The 24,984-nt window shown below is 32.7% G+C and overlaps 1 protein-coding gene across 5 annotated transcripts in view; it reads left to right on the plus strand.

Moving 5' to 3' along the window:
• GNAS (GNAS complex locus) overlaps positions 1–24,984 on the plus strand; it is a 286,023-nt gene that overhangs the window by 177,061 nt on the left and 83,978 nt on the right. For all 5 annotated transcript variants that reach the window (XM_074288704.1, XM_074288701.1, XM_074288703.1 and 2 more), the window contains exons 3-4: positions 21,752–21,806; positions 21,896–22,015. In XM_074288704.1, the coding sequence (XP_074144805.1) occupies positions 21,752–21,806; positions 21,896–22,015 (175 nt within the window). The remainder of the gene's footprint in view (positions 1–21,751; positions 21,807–21,895; positions 22,016–24,984) is intronic.

Consider the following 24,984-nt stretch of genomic DNA (forward strand, 5'->3'; position numbering starts at 1 on the left):
TGTTCTCTTTGATCCCAGAAGACAAGTTTTAATGAAGCACCTATTCTATGTTATGCACATAATGTACTAGATACTAAGAATATAAATGTATAATAGACTCTTTACTCAAGATATTCATAGATTCAGATACATACAGAATAAATGTAGTGATTTGAGGCAGGAAAAGATGAGGAAAGTCAAGAAAGGTGACATGAGTTGACAAAAAAAAGATTAAGGGATCCTAAGGAGAAGTAAAGAGGAAATTTCCCTTTTTTGTACCAGGCAGTACAGGCTGTGCAAAATACTGAGACAGGAAGCAAAATTTCCTGTATAAGGAAGCACTAACTTGTATAGTAATGCAATAAAATCCAGGTGACTAGATCTGATGCTAAATCAAAGTGGCAAAATTAAAATATAAACTTAGAATAAACAAAATTGTACTTTTTTTCTCAGAAGATATTTTATGATTGTACAAACTTTTTTAAAGTTATCATTTTTATTTATTATTGTTATTTTAATTATAGCTTTTTATTTACAAGATATATGCATGGGTAATTTTACAGCACTGACTATTGCCAAGCTTTTGTTCCAATTTTTCCCCTTCTTCCCCCCACTCCCCTCCCCTAGATGGCAGGCTGACCAATACATGTTACATGTATAAATTGTAAATTAAGTATAAATTAAATACAATATATGTATACATGTCCAAACAGTTATTTTGCTGTACAAAGAGAATCAGACTTTGAAGTAGTATACAATTAGCCTGTGAAGGAGATAAAAAATGCAGGCAGACAAAAATAGAGGTATTGGGAATTCTATGTAGTGGTTCAAAGTCATTTCCCAGAGTTCTTTCTCTGGGCGTAACTGGTTAAGTTCATTACTGCTCTGTTAGAACTGATTTGGTTCATCACATTGTTGAAGATGGCCATGTCCATCAGAATTGATCATCATATAGTATTGTTGTTGAAGTATATAATGATCTCCTGGTCCTGCTCATTTCACTCAGCATCAGTTCATGTAAGTCTCTCCAGACCTCTCTGAAATAAATCATCGTCACTTTTTACAGAATAATAATATTCCATAACATTCATATACCACAATTTATTCAGTCATTTTCCAATTGATGAGCATCTACTTAGTTTCTAGTTGCTGGCCACTACAAAGAGGGCTGCCACAAACATTCTTGCACATACAGGTCCCTTTCCAAAACTTCTTTAAGATCTCTTTATAAGCCCAGTAGTAACACTGCTGGGTCAAAGGGTATACGCAGTTTGATATAAAGTTAACATTTTTAGCACCAGTTATTTTTTATACTGCAATTCAGCAAGCATTTATTAAATGCCTTGTCTTGTAAGTCATGGTGCTTGATGCTTGTAATACAAAAATAGAAAAAAAAAAATGAACACCACTATTCAATAAGCTTACATTCTGTTGGTTTTTAGGTAGATAAATAGATGCATGATTATTGGAAAAGGAAAGAAAACTATCATTATTGGGAACTTGTAAGTGGTTGAATAAGCTTCTTGAGTGGGTAAATGAGAATAGTCAGATTTGTGCTCTTAACTGGATAAAAGATCCTGTGGAGCATGTATTGGAAGTGCTTGAGATTGGAAGCAAGGAATCCAGTTTGAAACCTAATATTATTATTATTATTCCAATTCAAGTAAGTAAGAAATGATGATGGCCTTGAAATTAGGGTTATACTTGTGTAAATAGAAAGAAAATAGATGGATATGAGAGATGTTGTAGAGGTCTAATCAATAAAGTATAGGAATTCTACTTATTATTCTTTTATGTAAAATTCTAGATAACATTGTTTACTCTGATATTTTTATTAATATTTCCCAACTCACATATATTTTTTATTGTCAATGGATAGGTTTTTAAATGGGTGAATACCTTAATGATTTGTTGGAATATTTTAAATGTAGTAACTGTGGGGCAGCTAGGTGGCGCAGTGGATAGAGCACCAGCCTTGAATTCAGGAGGACCTGAGTTCAAATGTGATCTCAGACACTTAACACTTCCTAGCTGTGTGACCCTGCGCAAGTCACTTAACCCCAAGTGCCTGGGCAAGGGGGGGGGGGGGGGGGAAAGTAGTAACTGTGCTGCTTCTTTCTTTGCCAGATTTTTATTCTTCTTAGAGGATGTTCTTTACTATATTTGTATGTAATTAGGATACTACTAATAGTAGAATAACATAATTTTCACATTTATTTTTTGGTAATCTAATTCCATTTTCTATTTTTATTATTTTGTACATGTACTCTATGAACAATAAGGAAAGGAAGAAAAAAAAAATCACATTTCTTAAGAAAATAGAGCCACGAACTAAAAGGAAGAAAATGTGGAGTAAATATGTGAATATGTACTTAAAGCTATTCTATTAAAATAAATATTTATTCATAAAATAGTTTTTAATTTAATAATATAAACTTTATCCTGCCACAAGTAAAATTTTACTCTAATAAAAAGATAATAAAACATTAGATGCCATTTTATGTGATCACATTAAATGTGATACTTTGGTTTTTTTTGAGTATTTATTATGATAAAATAGTTAATAGAACTTCACAATAAAGTATGATATATTAATTTATTAATAATCTTTCTTTTTTTTTGCTGAGGCAATTGGGATTGATTGACTTGCCCTGGGTCACACATCGAGGAAGTGTTAAGTGTCTGAGTTCAGATTTGAACTTAGTTCCTCCTGACTTCAGGGCTGTGCTCCATCTACTATGCCACCTACCTGCCCCTTACTATTCTATCTTAAAGAAATAACAAGATATAGAAATTTTCATAAGATTATTTGATTCAAAAAATCAAGTACTGAAATACTACTTAAAGTTCCCAAGTGCTATGCCTATGATTATATCACAGTTTTGTTACAACAGCTCTTGATTTGGTCAACTTTCTTTTCCTGAAGAATTATTGTGAAAATTTAAAGTTTTTTAAGCTGTAAGGCTGCATTTCTATATAAAAATATCTCATTTGAATTTAGCCTTAAGATTTATACTTACAGTCATGATGTAAGGCAGGCAATGAGGATATTATTGGCCTCAAGGAAGAGGAAACTAAGATTTAGAGTGTTCATATAACATAATGGATAGAGTACTGGAAATGGAAGCATAAAACCCTTGGCTCTGACTTTGAGTGACCATGAGCAAGTCATTTACTTTTGTGAGCACTTTACCAATAAATGGAGACAGTACTAACACAACTTTACAAGAGCAAATGAGAAAGTATGTAACTAGAGGGCTTTGCAAACTTTAAAACACTACATAATATAAATTATTTTTGTTAAGATAATGGTAATGTTACCTTGGTACTTAGTAAATATGGGTCAGAACTGAGGTTTGGATATAGATTCTTCTGACTCTAAAGCACTCTTTCCATTATACAACACTTTGACTTTGAATATTAGAATGCAACTACATACATAGAGTGTGAATTGTTAGAAGACTTGAGAGATGACTTCATAAAAGATGGTTGGGAAAGGTTTTATAAAGTGAGTATGAGGGCTAGAATCCAAGAGGATTTTTTTGGAGGTGAGGAGACATTGCAAAGCAATTGTGGTGAGAAAACACAAGATGTGTTTGGTGGAAGAAGCAAAATTATTTTTAATGTCTTGGTTTCTTGCAATATTAATTTGTTTTCTGTCACAACTTTTTGCTTTGCTATCTGTAAAACTTGCTAATTTTATTTTATAAGCTTGTTGATTTTAGGAAGTTTTTAAAAATTGGAAGTAAGTAAAAATTCTTTTTTTCCCCCCGCCCTGAGGCTGGGGTTAAGTGACTTGCCCAGGGTCACACAGCTAGGAAGGTTAAGTGTCTGAGACCAGATTTGAACTCTGGGCCTCCTGAATTCAAGGCTGGTGCTCTATCCACTGCGCCACCTAGCTGCCCCTGATTGTAAAGTAGCCTTTTAGAGAATTCTCTTGACAATTTTTTTTGGGGGGGGAAATGATTGTGAACTTAAACATCAAAAAAAGAAAAACATTTCCATACATACAGTCCCTACCAAAAATATATATGAAATTTCTAAATCTCATTTAATACTATTTGTTTTTTATTTTAAAAACTGTATAACAAATTCTACACATAACTTTCAAAATTATCATGTGTTTTTGTTCCTTCTGGATTTCCTTCTGTGCAGATTTTAAAATATTTCAATGAATTTTTTTAACTTCCATTAATAACTCATCTTTTTCCCCAACTCTCACACCCTCCCCCAATTAAAAATCAAGAAGGGGGGAAAAGAAAAAACTGTTATAACAAATTATCATGAATGTTATGGAATATTATTGCTCTGTAAGAAATGACCAGCAAGATGAATACAGAGAGGTTTGGAGAGACTTAAATGAACTGATGCTGAGTGAAATGAGCAGAACCGGAAGATCACTATACACTTCAACAACAATACTGTATGAAGATGCATTCTGATGGAAGTGGATATCTTCAGCATAAAGAAGATCCAACTCACTTCCAGTTGATCAATGATAGACAGAAACAGCTACACCCAGAGAAGGAACACTGGGAATTGAATGTAAACTATTAGCACTACTGTCTTTCTACCCAAGTTACTTATACCTTCAGAATCCAATTCTTAATGTGCAACAAGAAAATTGGATTTACACACATATATTGTATCTAGGTTATACTGTAACACATTTAATATGTATGGGATTGCCTGTTATCTAGGGGAGGGAGTAGAGGGAGGAAGGGGAAAATTTGGAAAAATGAATACAAGGGATAATGTTATAAAAAAAATTACTCATGCATATGTACTGTCAAAAAATTTATAATTATAAAATTAATTTTAAAAATAACAAATTATCATAGGCAAAACAAATTCATGCAATGGTATGTCCAGAAATTTATGTCTATATACATTATGTCTATCACCTCTGCCAGGAAATAAGCTAACTTGCTTCTCTATAGATTCTTTGAAGATATAGTTCATTGCATTGAACAGTTTTTACATCCTTCAAAATTGTTTTTCCTTATACTGTTGTAAGTTGTTCTTTTCATTTTATTTACTATACTCTATATCAGTTAATTCTACTCACAATTTTCTGAATTTGATGTTTTATAACTGCTCACAAACTTTAAAAGTCTGTTTTAGAATTTTGTCAGCAGTGAATCAGAGTATGAATTTGAAACCTGTTAGGAGCTTTTACTTATTTCTGTATGTTTATTTTATGATTCTAGGCAAACCTTTCAGTGCTCTAGGCAACTGTAATATTGTAAATTTTAGAGAACATACTAATCATTGGTAAAGGTAGTTTCTTCACCCAGGAATTTCCTAAATTGAAAATCTCAGTGAAATCTCAGATCTAGTCCCTAAGCAGCATATTACTTTTTTAAATAAAGTCCTGGTAAAATGTTATAGAGAATAGGAATATAAAAGATATTTTTTACTGCATTGCATGGCCAAAACATGTACTTAGTGAATAGTATTATAGACAGTTCATACTAAATTGTCAAAGTTTTCAAATACTCATCTTCTATTTGCTAAATACTACGGATTCAGCATTTTAATCTTTCTAAAATGTGATTTTTATGAGTTGTTCCTGAAATCATTTCAGGATTCACTGCAATCATTTCTCTTTTGTACATTCATGCAAGTTGTTCCATGATTCTTTCAACATTTTGAGAAGTATGTTCATGGGTGTTTGCTTTCAAGAAAATATTTATTAGAGAAGAAAAGGCAAATAAGTCAGATACAAAGGAGAGTATAATAATTGCAAATAGGAGATCACAGCAAATGCTACAAGAAGTTTGAGAAGAAAGAAATCACTTTCCCTCTATGACAAGGGGAAGGGAAAGTTTCATGGAAAAGATGGTAGCTGAGTTGAGTATGAAAAGAAGAGTCCTAAGGAGATAGAGATGGCAAGAAGTCTATTCTAAGTACTAATAGGGTCATTCAATACCTAACGGTGGCCTGCGTAAGTGAATAAGAAGAGGTTTAGATCTTGTTATAGATGTAGTTTTTTCTCCCCATAAAATGTATACTTCTAAAGGGTAAGGATTCTTTACTTTTTTGTGTGTTTGCCTCTCCAGTTAGTGACTGAGAAATTTTGTCACACTGCGATTTCAGTCATGTATGGCCCCATTTAGGAATTTCTTGGCAAATATACTGGAGTGGTTTGCCATTTTCTTTACCAATTCATTTTACAAAAGAGGAAATTGAGGCAAACATGGTTAAATGATTTATCCAGGGCCATACAGCTAGCAAATTTCTGAGGCCAAATTTGAACTTTCTGACTCCAGGGCCAGCACTCTGTTGATTATACCCCTACCTGCCTCAATAAATTGAACTGAATTAAAGTGGAATAATTAAAAATCTAGTTATTGACTTTGTAATATGGTTGATGTTCCTTTCCTCTTTTATCTACTCTGTTTCTATGTCCCAAATACCACACCAGCCCAGTGGATTGATTACTTTTCCGAGAAACACACGAAGCAAATACAAATACAAATATATAGGAGAAAATACTCAATTAAGGAGATTCTCCAGAAATCCATCCATTGCTCTGTTTTTGAAATCTCAAGTGCTTCACTCTCCATCTTTCCAGCACAATTAACTCTGTAAATGCAGTTATAGATTCAGTTTGAGGATATCAGTCTAGAGACCTAGCCTCCGTGTAGCATTTGGGAAGAAGAGAAGCTCAGACTTTTGTTAGTGCTTTGATCACAAAATCATAGAATGTAAAGTTAGAAAGGTTTTCAAAGGTCATCAAGTCTAACATGTACATAACAGGAATTTTCTCTACAAACATACCTGACAAGTAGTCATGGTACTTTTTACTTGAAGACCTCTCTCCCGTCATAATGATAAGGGCAAAACTTACAAAGGCAAACATATTTTACAGATAAGGGAATTGAGAATTAAATTAAATAACTTGTCCACATTCATCAATCTAGTGTCAGAGTTAGAATTAGAAATTAAAATTCTTCTGACTTCAAATCCAGTGCTCTTTCTACTTTACCATAGTCTAAAACTGCCCTGGTCTTAGAGTCAAAAGAGTCCAACTTTATTCAGCTTTGATTGTCAGGAGTCATTTAATAGTTGTATAATTGTGGCCAATTAACCTCTCTAATCCTTAGATTCATCACCTTTAAAACAGGATTTAAAGCAAGAAGAAAGTTTGACATTTAGTCCAGTGCTCTTATTTTATACTAGATAGATTGTGGCTTTCTAAAAGTTATGTGACAGGATATGAAGTTAAATTTTTTGCCATTTTGTAAACAGCTGTTCTTTCATATTAGACTGAAGGTATGTAAGAGAGTCATGGTGTAGCTTCAAGAGAACATGCAGTGGGAGTGCATTGAGGGTTCAGGGAGGAGGATTAGATTAGGCAAGAAAGAAGGACCATCTTTTTTATTTTGAAGCAAGGTGACTAAATGCATCAAGAGGTTTAACAGGGAATTGAGGAAATTCATACTGACCTCAAAGAGTGCTCCTGAAACATAAACATCATTTTCTAAAAGTTTTTTGGTGTCTACCTAACCCACTTAACTCTATAACTTCCAAGAAGTTATATCAAGCACACTGCTCACAACCTTATAAACTCTTGATTTATGTACTAAACCAGTTTGAGGGTAACCAAGGGGTCTCAAATCCATTGGTGAGTTGGGGGGGTACATACCCCAAGCACGTAAAGGCTTCCCCTTGTAGAATGGGAGAATGAGAACAACTTGCTCCAATAGCCATGAAGGAAAGCACTCTGGAGTGCTTAGAGCTTGGTCAGACATCAAAGATGCCAAGGTCATCCTCTGCATCTTCAGCCATCACCAATCATCTTGATTCTGTCCTACCATTGGATAGGGATAGTAATGAGAGAGAGTGAGACTGAATTAATGCGACTTTGCCTCATTTAAAACCAATTTTTACACAAATCCAAAGCCTTTACCCATACTATTTTACCATTTCTACCTATCAGTATCCTGTAGTGACACACAAGTGATGAAGCAGCAAGTGTGAAAATTCTGGGAGCTGTACAACTTTGTACACAGGCTGTCCAGGCCATAGAGTTGGAGGCAGCTCCCTGGGTATCTGAGTAGCCTTTTAAAAGTACACTGTTTACTTCCTGCTGTGAGGAAGGGGCTAGAAAAGATACCCTACAAATTGTCTGCTTATTCAACCCTGACCTGATTGCTGCAGCAGATGAGGATCCCACCCTGAAGTTTAAACAGAAAAATTTACAAAAACTTCAACAAAGATGATTCTACTCATGGTAGATGAGTATGATATGTGGAAAACCTGTACACTTATAGACAACACATATTCCAGTAGACCTTAAAGACATGGCTCTTGTTGCAAGAGAACTCAGCAGCTTATTGCATCCAAATAGCAGCCCTAAGCAAAACAAGATTGGCAAATGAAAGGCAATTTAATGAAATAGGAACTGGATACACTTTTTTTTTTTTTTTTTTTTCTGGAATGGTTGCAGTGAAGGGGAAGGCCATAAAGCTAGTGTAGGTTTTACAATCAAAACTAATCTAGTCAGGGAGGATTCTGGGAAGATGGTAGAGTAGATAAGTAAATTTTAAGCTCTCCAGGTTTTCTCCACAAATAGAACAAATTTGCATCTCAGGGTGAACATAGACTAGTGAAAATCAAGAAGACTTGGGGCAGAACAAGGGTTCTCCTAACTCATAAGATCTGAAGAAAGACCCCAGATCAGGGTCTGAAATGCAAATACTCTGCACCAGCTCCACAAAACAGCAAGTGGGCATCCCTCAAGCTATCTAATTGTGGTTGGAGCCTCAGCAGGAGCCATAGGAATTTTCGCCTCCTGGACTGTTTGTGGAGTGGGGGTTTGAATCTAGGAAGATAGAGTGAACCTCAGCTGATTAAGAACACCAAGCTCAGTTGTACTGCTGAGATGAGGCTGTGGGAGAGAAGAAACCATCACCTGGTGAGTGTAGAAACAGCTGGGCAAAAGCACTGGTGGCTATGGACACTTGCAGGAAGGTAGAGCTCTTTGATTAGGATTCCTTGTCAGAATGGAGAGCTGAAGGGAAGCTTGAGGCACCATCACCTCACTCCACAATTAGAGATGCTTATACTAATACCTCTTATTTAAAAAAAAAAAAAAAAAGTGAACCAGCAAAGAAGAAAGAACCCAACCATTGAAACATATTATGGAACTGGGATTCATCTTTAGAGAAGGAACTTTAGTTTAAAAAAAAAAAGCTTCTCAGAGTAACATAAAAAAAAAAAAAGAAAGAAAGAAAGAATGAATTCAAAACCCAAATGAAAGACATTGGAGAAAAAATTTTAAATCATCCAAAAAAATTATGAAAAAAGTTAAGTAATTAGAAAAGGAGATACAGAGTCTCAAAGATGAAAATAACTCTTTGAAAATTGGAATTGAGTAAGAAGTCTATGAAGCTATGAGAGACCAAGAAATAACAAAACAAATTATAAAGAATAAGAAAATATTACAGAATGTGAAATATATAATAAGAAAAACATATCTGTAGAACAGATCAAGAAGAGAAAAAATAAGAATAAATGGACTACCAGAAAGTTGCGACTAAAAAAAGAGAATCTTGACACAATAATGCAGTAAACAATCCTAGAAAATTATCCTGGAGTGATGGAACATGAGGGGAAAGTAGAAATAGGAAAGAAAAAAAAAATTCACCAGTCACCACCTCAATGAGATCCTTTGTGGAAAACACATAGAAATATTATTGCCAGATTTCAAAACCCCTAGATCAAGAGAAAATTTTGCAAGAGACAAGAAAAAAACAATTCAAATACACTAGAGCTACAATTAGAATTGTACAAGTTTAGCAGCAGCTACAATAAAAGATCGGTCTTGGAATCATATCTACAGACAAGCAAAAGAACTAGGTCTACAGCCAAAAATATCATATCCAGAAAAATTATCTATACTTTTGAAAGTGAAAAAAGACATCTAATAAACTTGCAGATTTTCAGGACTTTCTATCAAGCAAACCTGAACTTAAAAGAAAATTTAACATATAAGAGCCAATGTCAAAGATCAATTTTAAGGAATTCAGCATGTATAAATTGGTTTTTTTACGTGGAAATGTATATTTTATGTTTAAGATTTACATCAACTAATGGGCTAAGCTCAAAAGAAAGATTGTCAATAAAGATAAAAATTGTAATTGAGTCACACTAATGAGATATAGAGAAAGAATAGACACAGAGGCATGGGGGGGGGAGGACTTGTACTTACATTAGGAATGGGTTCAATAAACAACATTACATATATACCATTAAGGGTAAAACACCCTCCAAAATCTATAAAGAAATAAGGGAAGGGGATGGATAGGTGGATGGGGAAGCAAAGGGTGAGGGAAGATGACAAGGGAGAGATCCGTCGATGGAGGGATGTTAAGTAATTATAAGCCAAGTTATAAAGCAGAATTTAATGAGTCAGCAGGGATAGGAAAGACATGTGTATGTGAGATGTGTGTAAGAGTACGTGTGTATGTATGTATGTATATTTATATATGTATACATAAATGTATCTTAACTGTAGCTAGCTTGAGGGTGGTGGAGTGGATGAAAGGGAAATGTGTGTGTGTGTGTGTGTGTGTGTATCTACATATGTATATATCAATATATCATTTCTTAACTATGGTCTGCCTAGGGACAGGGAGGGTAAAAAAGCAGGGGAAAATAAAGTTTAAAAGGTGTACAGCAGAGAACAAAAAGAACAATTTACTAGGAAGTAAAGAAAAAATGGACAACTCATGAATATAATTTCTTCTAATATATATATATATATATTTTTTTTTTCTTAAATTGTTATTTGTTATATATTTTGAATCCTCCATGATGTTCTGCTGGACACATGATAATGTTGTCTTTTCCTTTGTTTCATTTTGTTTTGTATTTCTTTTCTGTTTTTCTTTTTTTCTTATTCTGTTTCTTCAAATAAAATAAATTTAGGAGGGGGAAGAGAAAACTAATCTAGTCAACAAGTTTATGTATCTACCAAGAAGATTGAATGACAGGCTCATAACAATGTGATTGTCACTTGCAGGAAAATACTATTCTATTAACATCAGTGCTTATGTTCTCACCTTGATGAGATCAAAGAAAAATTTTATGAAGACTTGGAGACCCTCATCAGAGTGCCAAAAGAGGACAAACTTATAATTCTGCTTTATTTTAATGCAAGAATAGGCTCAGACTACCAGACATGGCAAGGAGTACTTGGGAAGAATGGAGTAGAAACAGCAATAGCAGTAGTTATTTACTATTGAAGACTTGTATGATCTCATCACCAATGCTGTCTTATATTTACCTAAACACAATAAAATTTCATGGATATACCCTCACAGCAAATATTGGCATTTAATATACTCCATAATTGTAAGAAGAGACAGGATGTGAGAGTGACAAAAGTAATGTGTGGCACAAAATGTTGGTTTTAGACTTATCCTTTCCAAGCTAAATATTCTCATTCAACAAAAGCAGCATCTCCAAAGCAAAATAACTACCGGAAGGATTACAGTCAATAGATTAGAGTGATTCTCTGAGAGGGAATAATTTATTGCCAATCTGGAGGGTAAGTTGAGCCAACAAACACAGTTAACAACAATGGAGCAAAAAGAATGGGCAATTTTCAGATATTTGGTGTATATGGATGCGTCACATTTGCTCACCTGGATCAGAACATTTGAAAACATCAAAACTGATCTGATGAAAATGTTGGGTAAATTCTGAAGTTGCTAAATGTGTAATAGTTTATCCATCTCTATTAAAGCAGTATTTAATCTCATCAAAAGTAAAGTATAAGTGAAACTTAGAGAGATATAGGATTCCTGATTCAGTATGAAAACAGATGAAATTTAATTTTATGATGATAGTAACAATCCAAAACATATTTGGAATTTGAACTGCCTAGGAATCAGTACTAATAGAATCAGAATCAACATGGTAATTATTTCATGAATTTCATATGATTTGTATATGAAAGATGCTTAGGGGAAAGGCCAATTGTGTGCTAGCTAATAGAAAAAGAAATATTACCAGTTTCTGTTAACTTTTCTTAAAATGCCTTCTTGACTCTTTTTTCCTTTGGTATTTTTGACTTGAATGCAGAATAAGACATGTATCTTTTAATATGATGAATGTGGGATTTTGCTTTAATTGAATATGCATATTTATTATAAGGATTTTGTCCTTTTTTTCTTAATTTCTTTTTTTTTTTTTTTGAAGGTTGTAAATAGAAAGTAGGGACATAGAAAAACAGGAAGAAAGAAAGTATAGGGGAGTGGGAAGATGGAAAACTGGAATTTTTTTTAAAATGCACAGAAAAAACAAGACAGCACCAAAGGCAATATAATCAAATGGAAGAGAAATTATAATATATTTTTTAAAAGAAAAGGAAGTTCTAAAAGAGTCTGGGATATAATTTTTTTCCATTACACAGTATATATAAAAATGTTCCTTTTACTTGATATTAAGGAAAAAAATTCAACTGCTTTGACTTTTATGATTACATTATAATTGTTCTCCCATCCCTCTTTCTACCAGTAACAATCTCTTATTGATTCTCCTTCTCCTGTCACCTAATGAAATCAAATTTAGGCTTCCCCCCTTAGTTTGTCTTTAGGAGATTTCAGATATTCTCCTTGCTTTCTCCTCATGTTTGGAGATGCATTTCCAAACCTTTAGGATTTCCCAGAACTCTATAACATTTTCAGTTGTATGTTCTTCCATTGCTTCAAACTGAATATATTTTAAATTGAATTACTTTCCTCTCAACAGAGCCTTATTATTGACCTTTCTATTTCTAGTAAGGGTACTATCTTTCTGTTTCAACAGAATGATGTAACTAACCTAGCCTTGAAAGCTAAGTCAACTTTGATCATTTCTCACCCTTATCTCCCACATTGACAAGACAATCTACTTCTTGTAATTTTTTTCTTTATACTATCTCTTATATCTCTTTTTTCCTTTCTGTTGCCACTGACAACCTTAGTGCAGGGATTTATTTCATCACTCCACTGAAAAAGTTTCCTATCTGTTCTCTTTTCTAAAATTACATATAGGTAAGGAAATACTGAAATTTAAATGATGTATTATAATAGTTACTAGTAGTTGTGACTCAGAATATAAAGCACTTAATGGAGAAATAGTATTACACATACATTTTGCCAGACCAAAATTGAGGAGTGTAAACGAAACTTATTTTTAACTGAATACAATATTGACATCTAAATAAAATTCCTCTGGAGGTGAGAGTATCACTTATATACTTTAGGATTTTTGGTATTCTATTACATAAGATAGGCTGGTATTTTTTTTTCATATTAGAGAAGCAGTAATATATATAGATATATATATACATACACACATACATATATATAATCAGCTACCCCAAATATCTTTTTCTTTGTGAATCTAAATGGATTCATGAAATCTCTGATTCTCTACCTGAATAAAGCTAAATAAAGATCAACTTTATAATGTACCCAGACTTTGCTCAAAGATCACTATTATAGAAAAACTCACTGTTAGCATGGAGAAGTGACCATTGATCTTGTCCTTATCATGCCAGGAGAGATGAAAAGAACTTGAAAGGTAGGAGGAAGATGAAGAAAAGGCTTTGTATTCCTCCCAACTTTCTTCTCCAGGTTAAAATCTTATCACTTTTATTTTATCTGAACTTTATGGAATAATGTCTAAGCCTTTCACTGTATTGGTAGCCCTTCTGTGATTGCTGCCAACATAACATTGCTTTTTATGTAATGTGGTCCCTAGAACTAAATATAATTCAGGTCTGATTAGGGCAAAAGACAGGACTTTCAGTTCCCTAATTCTGAATACTTTGTTCCTTTTCAGGGTGCACTTCAAATATTCACATAGAAATCCCATACTAAATATAACCAAAAGAGGTTCATCATCCTACTCTCATCCTAAGCCCAACATATATCCAATCAATATCAAATAATTAATACCTCCATAACATTTCTCTCCTCTATTCTAAGACAGCCCACACCTAACTTCAAGCCCATATCACCTCTGAATTAAAATATTGCAATATCTTCCTAACTGATCTCCCTATCTTAAGTATCTCCCCATTCCATCCCATTTGCTGCTTAATTGCCTGTGTGGTTTTTCTATAGTACAGGATTATGTCACCTCTTTGTCAATAAGCTCCAGTACTATTCCTTACCCTCAGAATTAAATATGCTTTCTTCTATTTGACATTTAAAGTTCTTCCCAACCTAGCCACATCTCATTTTTCCAGACGTCTTACATATTACTCCAAACCCCAAGGTCTTCTTGTTATTTTACACACAAAACACTATATCTTTCCTCATATTTATAATGTTCACTTTTCTTACTTGCAGTCTCTTAAAATGCCTATTTTTCCCAAGACCCAGCTCAAGTGATCTTATTCATGGAACTTTTTTTCCCCCTGAATCTCCCAACTGCTACTGCCTTAATTCTCCTCCTCACATATTTATTTTTGTTTTGTATGTGCTTACTGTATATCCGTACATGTTCATGTTGATTCCAGTTAGAATGCAAAGTCCGGTATGTGCCAAAATGTTTGTGGCAGCTCTTTTCCTAGTGGCTAGAAACTGGAAGATGAATGGATGTCCATCAATTGGAGAATGGTTGGATAAATTATGGTATATGAAGGTTATGGAATATTACTGCTCTGTAAGAAATGACCAGCAGGACGAATACAGAGAGGTTTGGAAAGACTTATATCAACTGATGCTGAGTGAAATGAATAGAACCAGAAGATCGCTGTACACTTCAATGCTGTATGAAGAGGTATTCTGATGGAAGTGGATATCTTCAACATAAAGAAGATCCAACTCACTTCCAGTTGATCAGTGATGGACAGAAACAACTATACCCAGAGAAGGAACACTGGGAAGTGAATGTAAATTGTTAGCACTACTGTCTATCTACCCAGGTTACTTATACCTTCGGAATCTAATATTTAACGTGCAACAAGAAAATTGGATTTACACACATATATTGTATCTAGGTTATACTGTAACACATGTAAAATGTATGGGATTGCCTGTCATCTAGGGGAGGGAGTAGAGGGAAGGAGGGGAAAATTTGGAAAAATGATTACAAGGGATAATGTTATTTTAAAAATTACTCATGCATATATATTGTCAAAAAAATTTTTATAATAAAGTGACTTTGTTTTCAATTTAAAAAAAAGAAAAAAAAAAGAATGCAAGGTCCTTGAGAACAGAGATCATTTCTTTTTTTTCTGTATTGTGAGACTACTAGCACACTGGCTGGTGCATGGTAGGCCCTTCTAAATATTTATTCATAGATACAACCTAAAACTGCATTAGCTTTGATTATTATATAGCATTATTGACTCCTTGTAGTCTGTTGGATTTTTTTTTAATGAAATTCTGTTAGGATATATAAGCATTCATATTTTGCTTTCTAATAGTAACTTAATTTTAAGGATCAGGAAACCAAAGTGTGGAGAGGTTAAATAAATTTCCCAGAATTACACAGTAAGTGTCTGAGGTAGTATTCAAATTCAAGTTTTCTTCTAAATCTCGAATTCTATCCAGGGTGCCACCATGCTTTCTCACAAGAGTCTATGGTGACTAGCACAAAACACCAATATGTTCTTGGGTTGCCTGAAGAAAAATATAATTTCTAAGAATAAGAAGATGATACTCTTATATTATCCTACTCTGATTAAATCACATGTGGGTTATTATATTCAGCTCTGAGTGAAAGTTTCACAAAGACAAATTTGAAGGAAAAAAACCTTAAAATTAAGAGCTAATAAATTTGTTCTTATTGAAGTGTTCACACTGATGTTGGATGGTATCTTATTGAATGTGTTGTGGTGATTTTTTTTTTTCACATATGGGTTGCTTATGTGTTTACTGAAGTTCCTTCAAATTCTAAAGTTCTGTGATTCTTAATGAAATATGGAAAAATGAATAGCTAAAGAGGAGAAAGATGAGGCTAAAAAAAGGCATTTATGGTAAATAGAAGATGCTTATGAAATCTTTTATTTTTAAAACTGAAGTGAATGTCAAGAGAGCAATTAAGTACTTTAGTATTACTATAAAATTTAGTCTGGTGAAAGACTACAAAATGTATTCATATATTTACAACATTATGTCATGTGAGAACATAGTGGCAGTGAGACTAGGACTAGGGACCAGATTTTTCAAAATGATAATAATTACTAAATTATTTGTTAATTAAAGGTTTCTTAAACCACTGAGGAATTTGTGATAACATTGGGTTTTATATGATGTTAGCATATGACATTAATTACTCACCATAAACTCTGTAGTAGTTTTACTATACTGTGTTAAATTAAAGCTGTAGCCTTAATGTGACAGCATTATTAAAAAGAGTTATTGATTATAGCTGGAGTGATTTCATAGCATAAGGTAATTTAGAATAACATGATTTTACTGTTTGGTTTTAGTCTTGAGAGACATAAATTTTGTTGTATTATTTATATGTCATTTTTCAGTTGTGTTCCAACTTTCCATAACTTCATTTGGGATTTTCTTGGCAAAATACTGGAGTGGTTTGCCATTTCCTTCTCCACTTCATTTTATAGATGAGGCAACTGAGACAAAAAGGGTTAAATTACTTGCCCAAGGTCAAATAAGTAGTAAATGTCTGAACACATATTTGAACTGATGAATCTTCCCAATTCCACAGCTGGCACTTTATTCATTGTGCCACTTCACTGCCTAATGGATACAAGTTAGTTTTAAAAAGTTTGACACTGACTTGGGTAGTGTTTTTATTTCCTACCTCTTCTCATTTATTCCAAAGTTACTTTGTAGTTCTTCATCCTGCCTTCTCCCCACCCTCTTTTTCTTTGATAGATGAATAAAAAGATAGTTACAGAGATAGACAAAACAGGCAGGCATGCATATTCTGCTTGCTGTTAATACAGCAGCCAAGCTACCCTGGACTAGTGGTACCACCTGGTGGTCACATCATGGGAAATCTGATTTACCGTTGTGTGTCAGTTCATCTGACATGCTAAATTCTTTCCTTTCTTTTCTACAGCTACTTATAGCTTAATTCATTCACTTCAGATAATCTTTCAAGGTAGATTCATATGACCCTTTCCTTCTCCTAAATTAAATGCCCTTAGCCAAACACTGCTTGTTTGATTTGCTTTTGCTGGCCTTCTCCAATTTGGAATGCTAAGATTATTTTTCTTTCTTTTTTTCCCTTAACTTTTCTTCCTTGTTTAATTACTGTTGCTATTTTCATTTCATATATAATATAGATGATATATTTATTCTTAACATGGTTTTGTATGCTAGTCTGAAAATTCTATTTACTATATTTGTTTTTGTGGGAATGTGTCTTCAGAGTTTAAAAAAAAAACACATGGAGTTACAGTTATGCTTTAGAATCATAATACATAATTCAGAACTGACTGTAAATATGTCCATAATTCCTAGTTGTCCACATTGGACTTGTGGCAAGTGGAATATTTAAGTTTTTAAGTTTGAGCTTTTATTGCTTCTCTCTGCTTTCCTTTCATCTGCTTTTCACTGATGACATAGGGCATTTAGTACAGTAAATTGTTGAGTGTCAGTGAACAGGCTTGCCAAATTTTGTGCACTGTATACATAGATAAAGAAATCTTCAGGGCAATGAGATGGGATTACTAGAGATTCATACCTACTGTTTGGAATGGGAGGGAATCCTAAATGTAAGCAACACTCGGTATTTCTGTTTTCTTCCTTCACAATCACACAGATATTGATACATTCACAAAAATACTCTCTATATTAATTCCTTATTCTTTCTCTTAAAATGGCACTTAGGAATATAACTTTTAGGACAAAAAAAAAGAAATATTCTCAAATTACATTTAATTTTTAGTGCAATGGAAAGAGCACTGCTAGAGTATTAGGAAAACTAGATTCTTATCTGTTAGAACAACGACTTGTATAGTTACTTAAATTTCCTGTACTGAAGTCCAGGAATGGAATGATTTCTCATTTTTTAAAAAGGAGATTCTTATTAGATGACTAATAATATAATAATATAGTGTGCTTTGTAAAGCATTCATAGATATTATTTCATTTGATTTTTCTCAATGACCAGTGAACTAGGTGCTAATATTATCCCCATTTTACAGATGGGGAAATTGAGGCTGAGAGGTTAAGTGACTTGCACAGGGTCACACAGCTAAGTAAGTGTCTGAAATAGGATCATTCTGTAATCTTTTATTTCTTCATAACATTGTATCGCCATGAATAAGGGGGGAAAGTGGCAAAGATTAATGAAAATGGGGAAAGATGATCATAGATCAGAGTCTAGATGATTGCTTGAATTCTTTTTTTTCTAACCTGTCTAAAGTAAAAATAACAAAAATAGAAGAGATATTATGAATAAAAACACAATTGTTCTTTTTTTCTTCCCTTAGTTCTTATTAAAATTTTAATTATTTTTTTCTCCTGAACTTTGAAACTAAAAAAACAAGTCATATTGGCTATTGAATGAACTATATTTTCATTAAACAGTACGGGTTTTCTAAAAATGTATGTCCCTTTATATTAATCTTTAGCTTCCATAATGTTTAAAGGATTAAAATAAATGGGAATTTACATGATTGTTCTTGAATTTTGTTAGCTTTTAGGTTGTGGAAAACTTAAGTAGAATTAAGTGTACTTTGGGATACTTTTTCTTTTTTTAAAAAATAATATTTATTTTATTTTTTTATTTTTTCTGAGGCTGGGGTTAAGTGACTTGCCCAGGATCACACAGCTAGGAAGTGTTAAGTGTCTGAGACCAGATTTGAATTCGGGTCCTCCTGAATTCAAGGCTAGTGCTCTATCCACTGTGCCACCTAGCTGCCCCCATATTTTTTTATTTTCAAAAAAATATGCAAAGATGGTTTTCAACATACATCTTTGCAAAATCTTGTGTTCTAAATTTTTCTCCCTTCCTTCCCCAAACCTCCCCCAGACAGCTTTTAATCCAATATGTATTAAACATGTGTAATTATGTGTGTGTATATGTGTGTGTATATATATATATATATATATACATATATATATATATATATTTCTACAATTATCATGCTGCACAAAAAAATCAGATCAAAAAGGGGAAGAAATGAGAAAGAACAAAAAAACAAGCCAGCAACAAAAAAGGTGAAAATATTATGTTGTGATCCACATTTATTCCTCATAATCCTTTTTCTGAATGCAGGTGGCTCTCTCCATCTATTAGAATTAGTCTGATTTACTAACATTGTTGAAAAGAGTCACATCCATCAAAACTGTTCATTGCATAATCTTGTTATTGTTGTGTATTGTTGCTGTGTACAATGTTCTTTTGGTTCTACTTACTTTACTTAGTTAATATAAGTTTTTTCAGGCCTTTCTGAAATCAGCCTGCTGTTCATTTATTCTAGAACAATAATATTCCATAATATTCATATACCATAATTTATTCAGCCATTCCCCAGCTGATGGGCATCCACTCAGTTTCCAGTTCCTTGCCTCTACAATAAGGGCTGCAACATATATTTTTGCACATGCATATTGAACATAAATTTTGTCCTTTTCCGTTTTTTATGATCTCTTTGGGAATACAGGCCCAGTAGAGACATTGCTGCATCAAAGAGTATGTATGATGGGATAGCCCTTAGGCCATAGTTCCAAATTGCTATCCAGAAAGATTGGATCCATTCACAACTCTACCAACAACGTATTAGTGTCCCGGTTTTTCCATATCCCCTCCAACATATATTATTATCTTTTCTTATCATCTTAGCCAATCTGAGAAGTATATAGTGGTATCTCAGAGTTGCCTTAATTTGCATTTCTCTGATCAATAAGATTTAGAATTTTTTTTCATATGACTATAAGTGCTTTTCTTTGTCTGAAAATTATCTGTCATATTCTTTGACCATTTATCAATTGATAATGGCTTGTATTCTTATAAATTTGTCCATTCTCTATATTTTAGAAATGAGGCCTTTATCAGAACCCTTGGATGTAAAATTCCATCCCCCCACCCCTCAGTTTTCTACTTCCCTTCTAATCTTGTCTGCATTAGTTTTGTTTCTATAAAACCTTTTTATTTAATATAATAAAAATTATTCATTTTGCATTTCATAATATACTCTTTTTTTCTTGGCCATAAATTTCTTCCTTCTCCACAGATCTGAGAAGTAGACTACCCTTTGTTCTCCTAATTTGTTTTAGTATCGCTTTTTATGTCTAAATCATGAACCCATTTCAACCTCATCTTGATATAAAGTGTTAGGTGTTGGTCAATGCCTAGTTTCTGCCATACTGTTTTCCAATTTTCCCAGCAGTTTTTGTCAAATAGTGAGTTCTTATTTCATACGCTGGGATTTTTTAGCACTGCAAAATTCTATATTCAGTCAGGCCTTTTAAGCTTAATAGCTAAAAACTCCTATTCATGAAGAGCAACAGCCTTTTATGATTTTTGTTTTATAGCCCAAAGATAGGACCTTTCATATGACCTAATGAAAGACCCAAGAACAGGAAGATACCTATTTATTGAATGAATTAATTCCCTACAATATTATGCATATGACAGGTACTCAATAGATTTTTGCTAAAAAGAGGTATGAAAGAAAGTAAAAATTTGAGAATGACAAGGAAAATATCATTTTCTTATTATTAAATGGTTATCTATCTCTCCATTTCTTAGGTAGAATGGAATTTTATTTAAAAAAAAAACCTCCAGTTTTATCATTTGTTTACATCTGTATGAAGAATTTGAAACAATATTGTTTAAGTACAGGGTATTATGTATACAGTTATATTTGGTGGTTATTCAATTAAATTTACCATTTACCTTTGAGATATTCTCACAACCCCAAGGGGAAAAAGTTTCGAGTAGAAAAATGAACCCGTTTCCTGATGAGATTCACATGTAAATTGAAAGAATGACTTATTTCTTTATCCTATATACACACAGAATTTCACTTTAAGACCAAAATTAGTCATATTAAAATTTTATATTGTTTTCTTTTTGATTTAAAGGTTTATTTGTGTTTTTATGATTCTCTGTATGTTTTCTGAAAACAAGATTGTGAATGGAGGGAAACATTTTATAAATATAGAATTCTTGTCTTTTAAAAGAAGTAAATAATTATCACACTTAATAATTATTAATTAAAGTCCAATTTTCTCCTCTTAGAAAAATTGAAAACTACTTTATGTAAACATGTAAGGTTCGAGCTAAAATACAAATTTAATTTTGTGCCGTATTCCTTCATAGTTTGCCATATTATATGAATAATTTTCCATATGATCTTATTTGTGACTTCCAAATTATAATATAGTTGACACTTAAGCAAACCAGTTTTCTCCCCTTAAGTTTTGGGAAGCTAAATTCAATAGAATTTAAATACCTCCCCCCAAAAAAATCATCCCAGTTTTTAGTATGTATTCAGAAATGCTAATATGAGTTGTTATGATAAAAAGTATACTTTCCAACAAGCAAAGCCTGACTTATCAAAAAAAAAAAAAATGAACAAAAATTCAATGTGTGGTGTTGTAGCCTTGATTTTTGTCTTATTTGTTATTTAGTAATTTGTACTGGTTCTTCATGTTCTTAGGAAAAATTAGTAAAGTTATATCAAAATCTCATTGATAGTAACCATTTTTATATAACTTGAGTATGTAGGTTAACATTGTTGTACAATACACTTGTCTTCTTCAATTGCTTTTGCTCTTATTTCTCTTTTCAGTTCATTTTGATTAAAACAAAGTATTGCAATTATTTTTTATAGGGAGAAAAAAATGAAAATTCAAGATATCAAAAATAATATTAAAGAAGCTATAGAGGTAAATATACAGTCTTTTCCCTTTTTTTATTTCAAACATTGCTATTTAACTAATTGTTTACTGAAATGTTTGTTTTTATCTTTTTTCAGACAATAGTGACAGCAATGGGAAATTTGGCACCTCCAGTTGAGCTAGCCAATCCAGAGAATCAGTTTCGAATTGACTACATTTTAAACTTAGCTAACCAGATAGACTTTGACTTCCCACCAGTAAGTAAAGCTTTTATTTAATCTATGCCAGAATTTCCATTGGTTACATTTCTTGAGGTTTTTTTAAAATGTGTAGTTATATAATACATTATGTTACTATTTTGATACAGGGCACTTCCAAGAAAGGAATTTCCCTTACCAATACAAATTGGTACCTTTTCTGAAACACATAATATCTCTTAGGTCACTGAGATGTTCAATAATTTGTCCAGTGTGACATAGCCAATATGTCTTCTATGTTCAGCTTGAACCTAGGTCTTTCTGATTCTACGGCCAGCTTTACCTCCTTGTTTCTCTGTGTAATATGCACTCATGAGATCTGAATTTCTTCAACTAAACAGAATTTGCATAATGCTTTAACTGTGAAGTGGTTTATTTTAATGGCTAGCTTTAGAAAAAAGCTTTTGAACAAGCTTTGGATTTGGAATCATGAGATTGAATCCCAGCAGTGTTATTTACTGTCTGTGTAACTTTGAATAAGTTTTATCCTCCTTAGCTCTCATTTAACCTCCTTATTAAATGAGGGAGTTAGATTTACAGGGCCTATTCCAACTTAAAAGCTACCTATATTGTACTTTGACATAAATTGTATGTGGTTTGGGTCATTTTGAGATCCTATGCTCATATATATAAATTATTGGGTTCAGATATTATGAATATAGTTTACATTATATAAACATTGTTATCATTGGGAGGGCCATTTTTACTCTCTTAATCAGCCTCATAATAAACACAGAGGGCCTTGATCTCTTTCCACCCATTTGTCATCTGGTATTATTCTAGATCATTTAGTTCTACCAAATCATAGCTTCAAGATGGTAACATTTTTATTTCAGTTCAACAAACATTTAAGGTCCTATTATTTAAAAGCACTTGGGATAGTAATTTCTAAAAAAAATTCTTATACAGGTAAAATTAACACCTGCTAATCTAACTGGGAGCATTGTCTTATTTGGGGATGCCCAGGACTCAGTTAAGAACCAATTTTTTCATCACAGTGTCTGAAGGATAATAACACTAAGCACCCATTTGAAGACTGGTTATGTTCGTCGTTGTTTTAATGTTTCTGGAGCAACCATGTATCTTTCATATTCTTAAAAACAATGCCCAGTACCTTCTTCTTGTATTGAATCAGCTGAGTAGAAAAAAGAAGAATAACCTGATTATTTTCTTTCAGTTCCCAACATTGTTTGATATCTCAGACAAGTAGCCACATTGATGGCAAGGTGAAGTTGGCATTTTTATATGCTATGTAACTATTTGTAAATAAGCAAAACAAATTAATATTATTCCACCAGCTCAAAATGTATACTGGATATAAAATAAAGAGTCCAAAATGTAAAATTTTTAGTAAAAGTTGACAATACCAACTTCAGCTAAAAATTGCATGTTGGGAACCCTTTTTCTATCTTCTACCTAGAATTTATGAGGTAATATAAGAATCCCAAGAAATGAAATGACTTAATTTGATTATGTTGTTCTCTCTTGGAGAAAATCATCACTAAAGTCATAGATTCATTTAAGATGTGTCAGCCTTTACATTGAAACTCATCAAAGATATATCTTCTTTACTGCTTCAGGAACCTGTGATTGGCATGGGTATTCCCTCCACTGACATAAATAATAACTTAATAGTGTAATAGTTGTGGAGAGTTGTGCCAGAGATATCCTGCAGCCAACTTATACCAGATTCCAGAGCTAATAGTTAAATTTTAGTGTTATCATTTCTACCTCAGAAATCAGAAAATGCTACAAATCAGAAGTTGATTTATTGTTTTCTTGTTTGGCTAGACTTTTAAAAAGTGATAGAGAAAATGTCAACAATTCAGAATAAACTTTTTGAATAAATTCATTTTTGAGAGATATTTGCTAAAGATTTATCAGCATTGTCATTAAGAAATTAAGAAATTGTCATTAAGAAATTAATCACTCTGTGGTCTCTTAGGATGTAGCTATACTGGTCCTCAGATTATAGACATAATAACTATCTAATGCTTGTTCATCACTGTCCTTGCTGTCAGAATCCCAGGGTTTCCTCATGTGACAATAAAACAGAGTAGAACTTTAATAGCAGCATCTAGAGTATCATCATTGTAGTTTTTCTAATTGAAAAAAGGCTCATAAAGGCTATTTCTGATTTATTACATGAGAAGAAGCATGGAAATCTATTGTTCTCCCGTCTAAATGTCTTAATTCTTGGCTAAAGCCATAAATAGATTAGGAAACAAACTTAATTCATCAGTGAAGTTGCCTTTATAGTCTTCTTATTCTATGTGATGCCAGAGAAAGACTTTTATTAGGATGAGGCACACAGAATGACTTTGAATGTGAAGAGATTTTTAGATTTCACAAATCTACAATATTCCATAAATCAGTAGAAACAGGAAATGAAAAACCTTATTAAAATATTTTCCCACAAAAATCATTTTTTTACATTTCCATGAATTTTGTTTTTGGCAAAAGGATAATGGGTACATTTTATAATTTTAATTATTAATTGATGCAAAGATCTGTTTAATTATTAGCACCCCTTTTTAGTATTTGTTTATTTTGTATGTAGTTTATATTGTATGTAGTCAGGTATGATCACTTACCCATCATAACTCTTACTATAAATGTGAGTTATATTATAGTTTTTAGGATTAGTTGATTTTTTGTAAGTCCTTTTGTCTTAGTTCATATCCATTATTATGCCTATAGCAAGTACATATGTCTGGAGAATATAAAACATTTGACAGTTTAAAAATCCTTGTTAGGTATTTATGAAATGGGGATTTACCTTTAATCTATGATTTCAATACTGTGAGCAATTTATATACCTTTAATGAATGAAAAAACTTAAGTCAATCACTATGATATTGGGATTATAGGTGGTTCTTGTTCTTTTAGAACTCACATTCTAATAAGGAAGATAGCATGGAGTTCAGCTGAAGGACAGCTAGAAAAACTCATTGCCCTTAAGATGATGG

Source organism: Sminthopsis crassicaudata, chromosome 2 (assembly GCF_048593235.1).
Source record: "Sminthopsis crassicaudata isolate SCR6 chromosome 2, ASM4859323v1, whole genome shotgun sequence".
Lineage (NCBI taxonomy): Eukaryota > Metazoa > Chordata > Mammalia > Dasyuromorphia > Dasyuridae > Sminthopsis > Sminthopsis crassicaudata.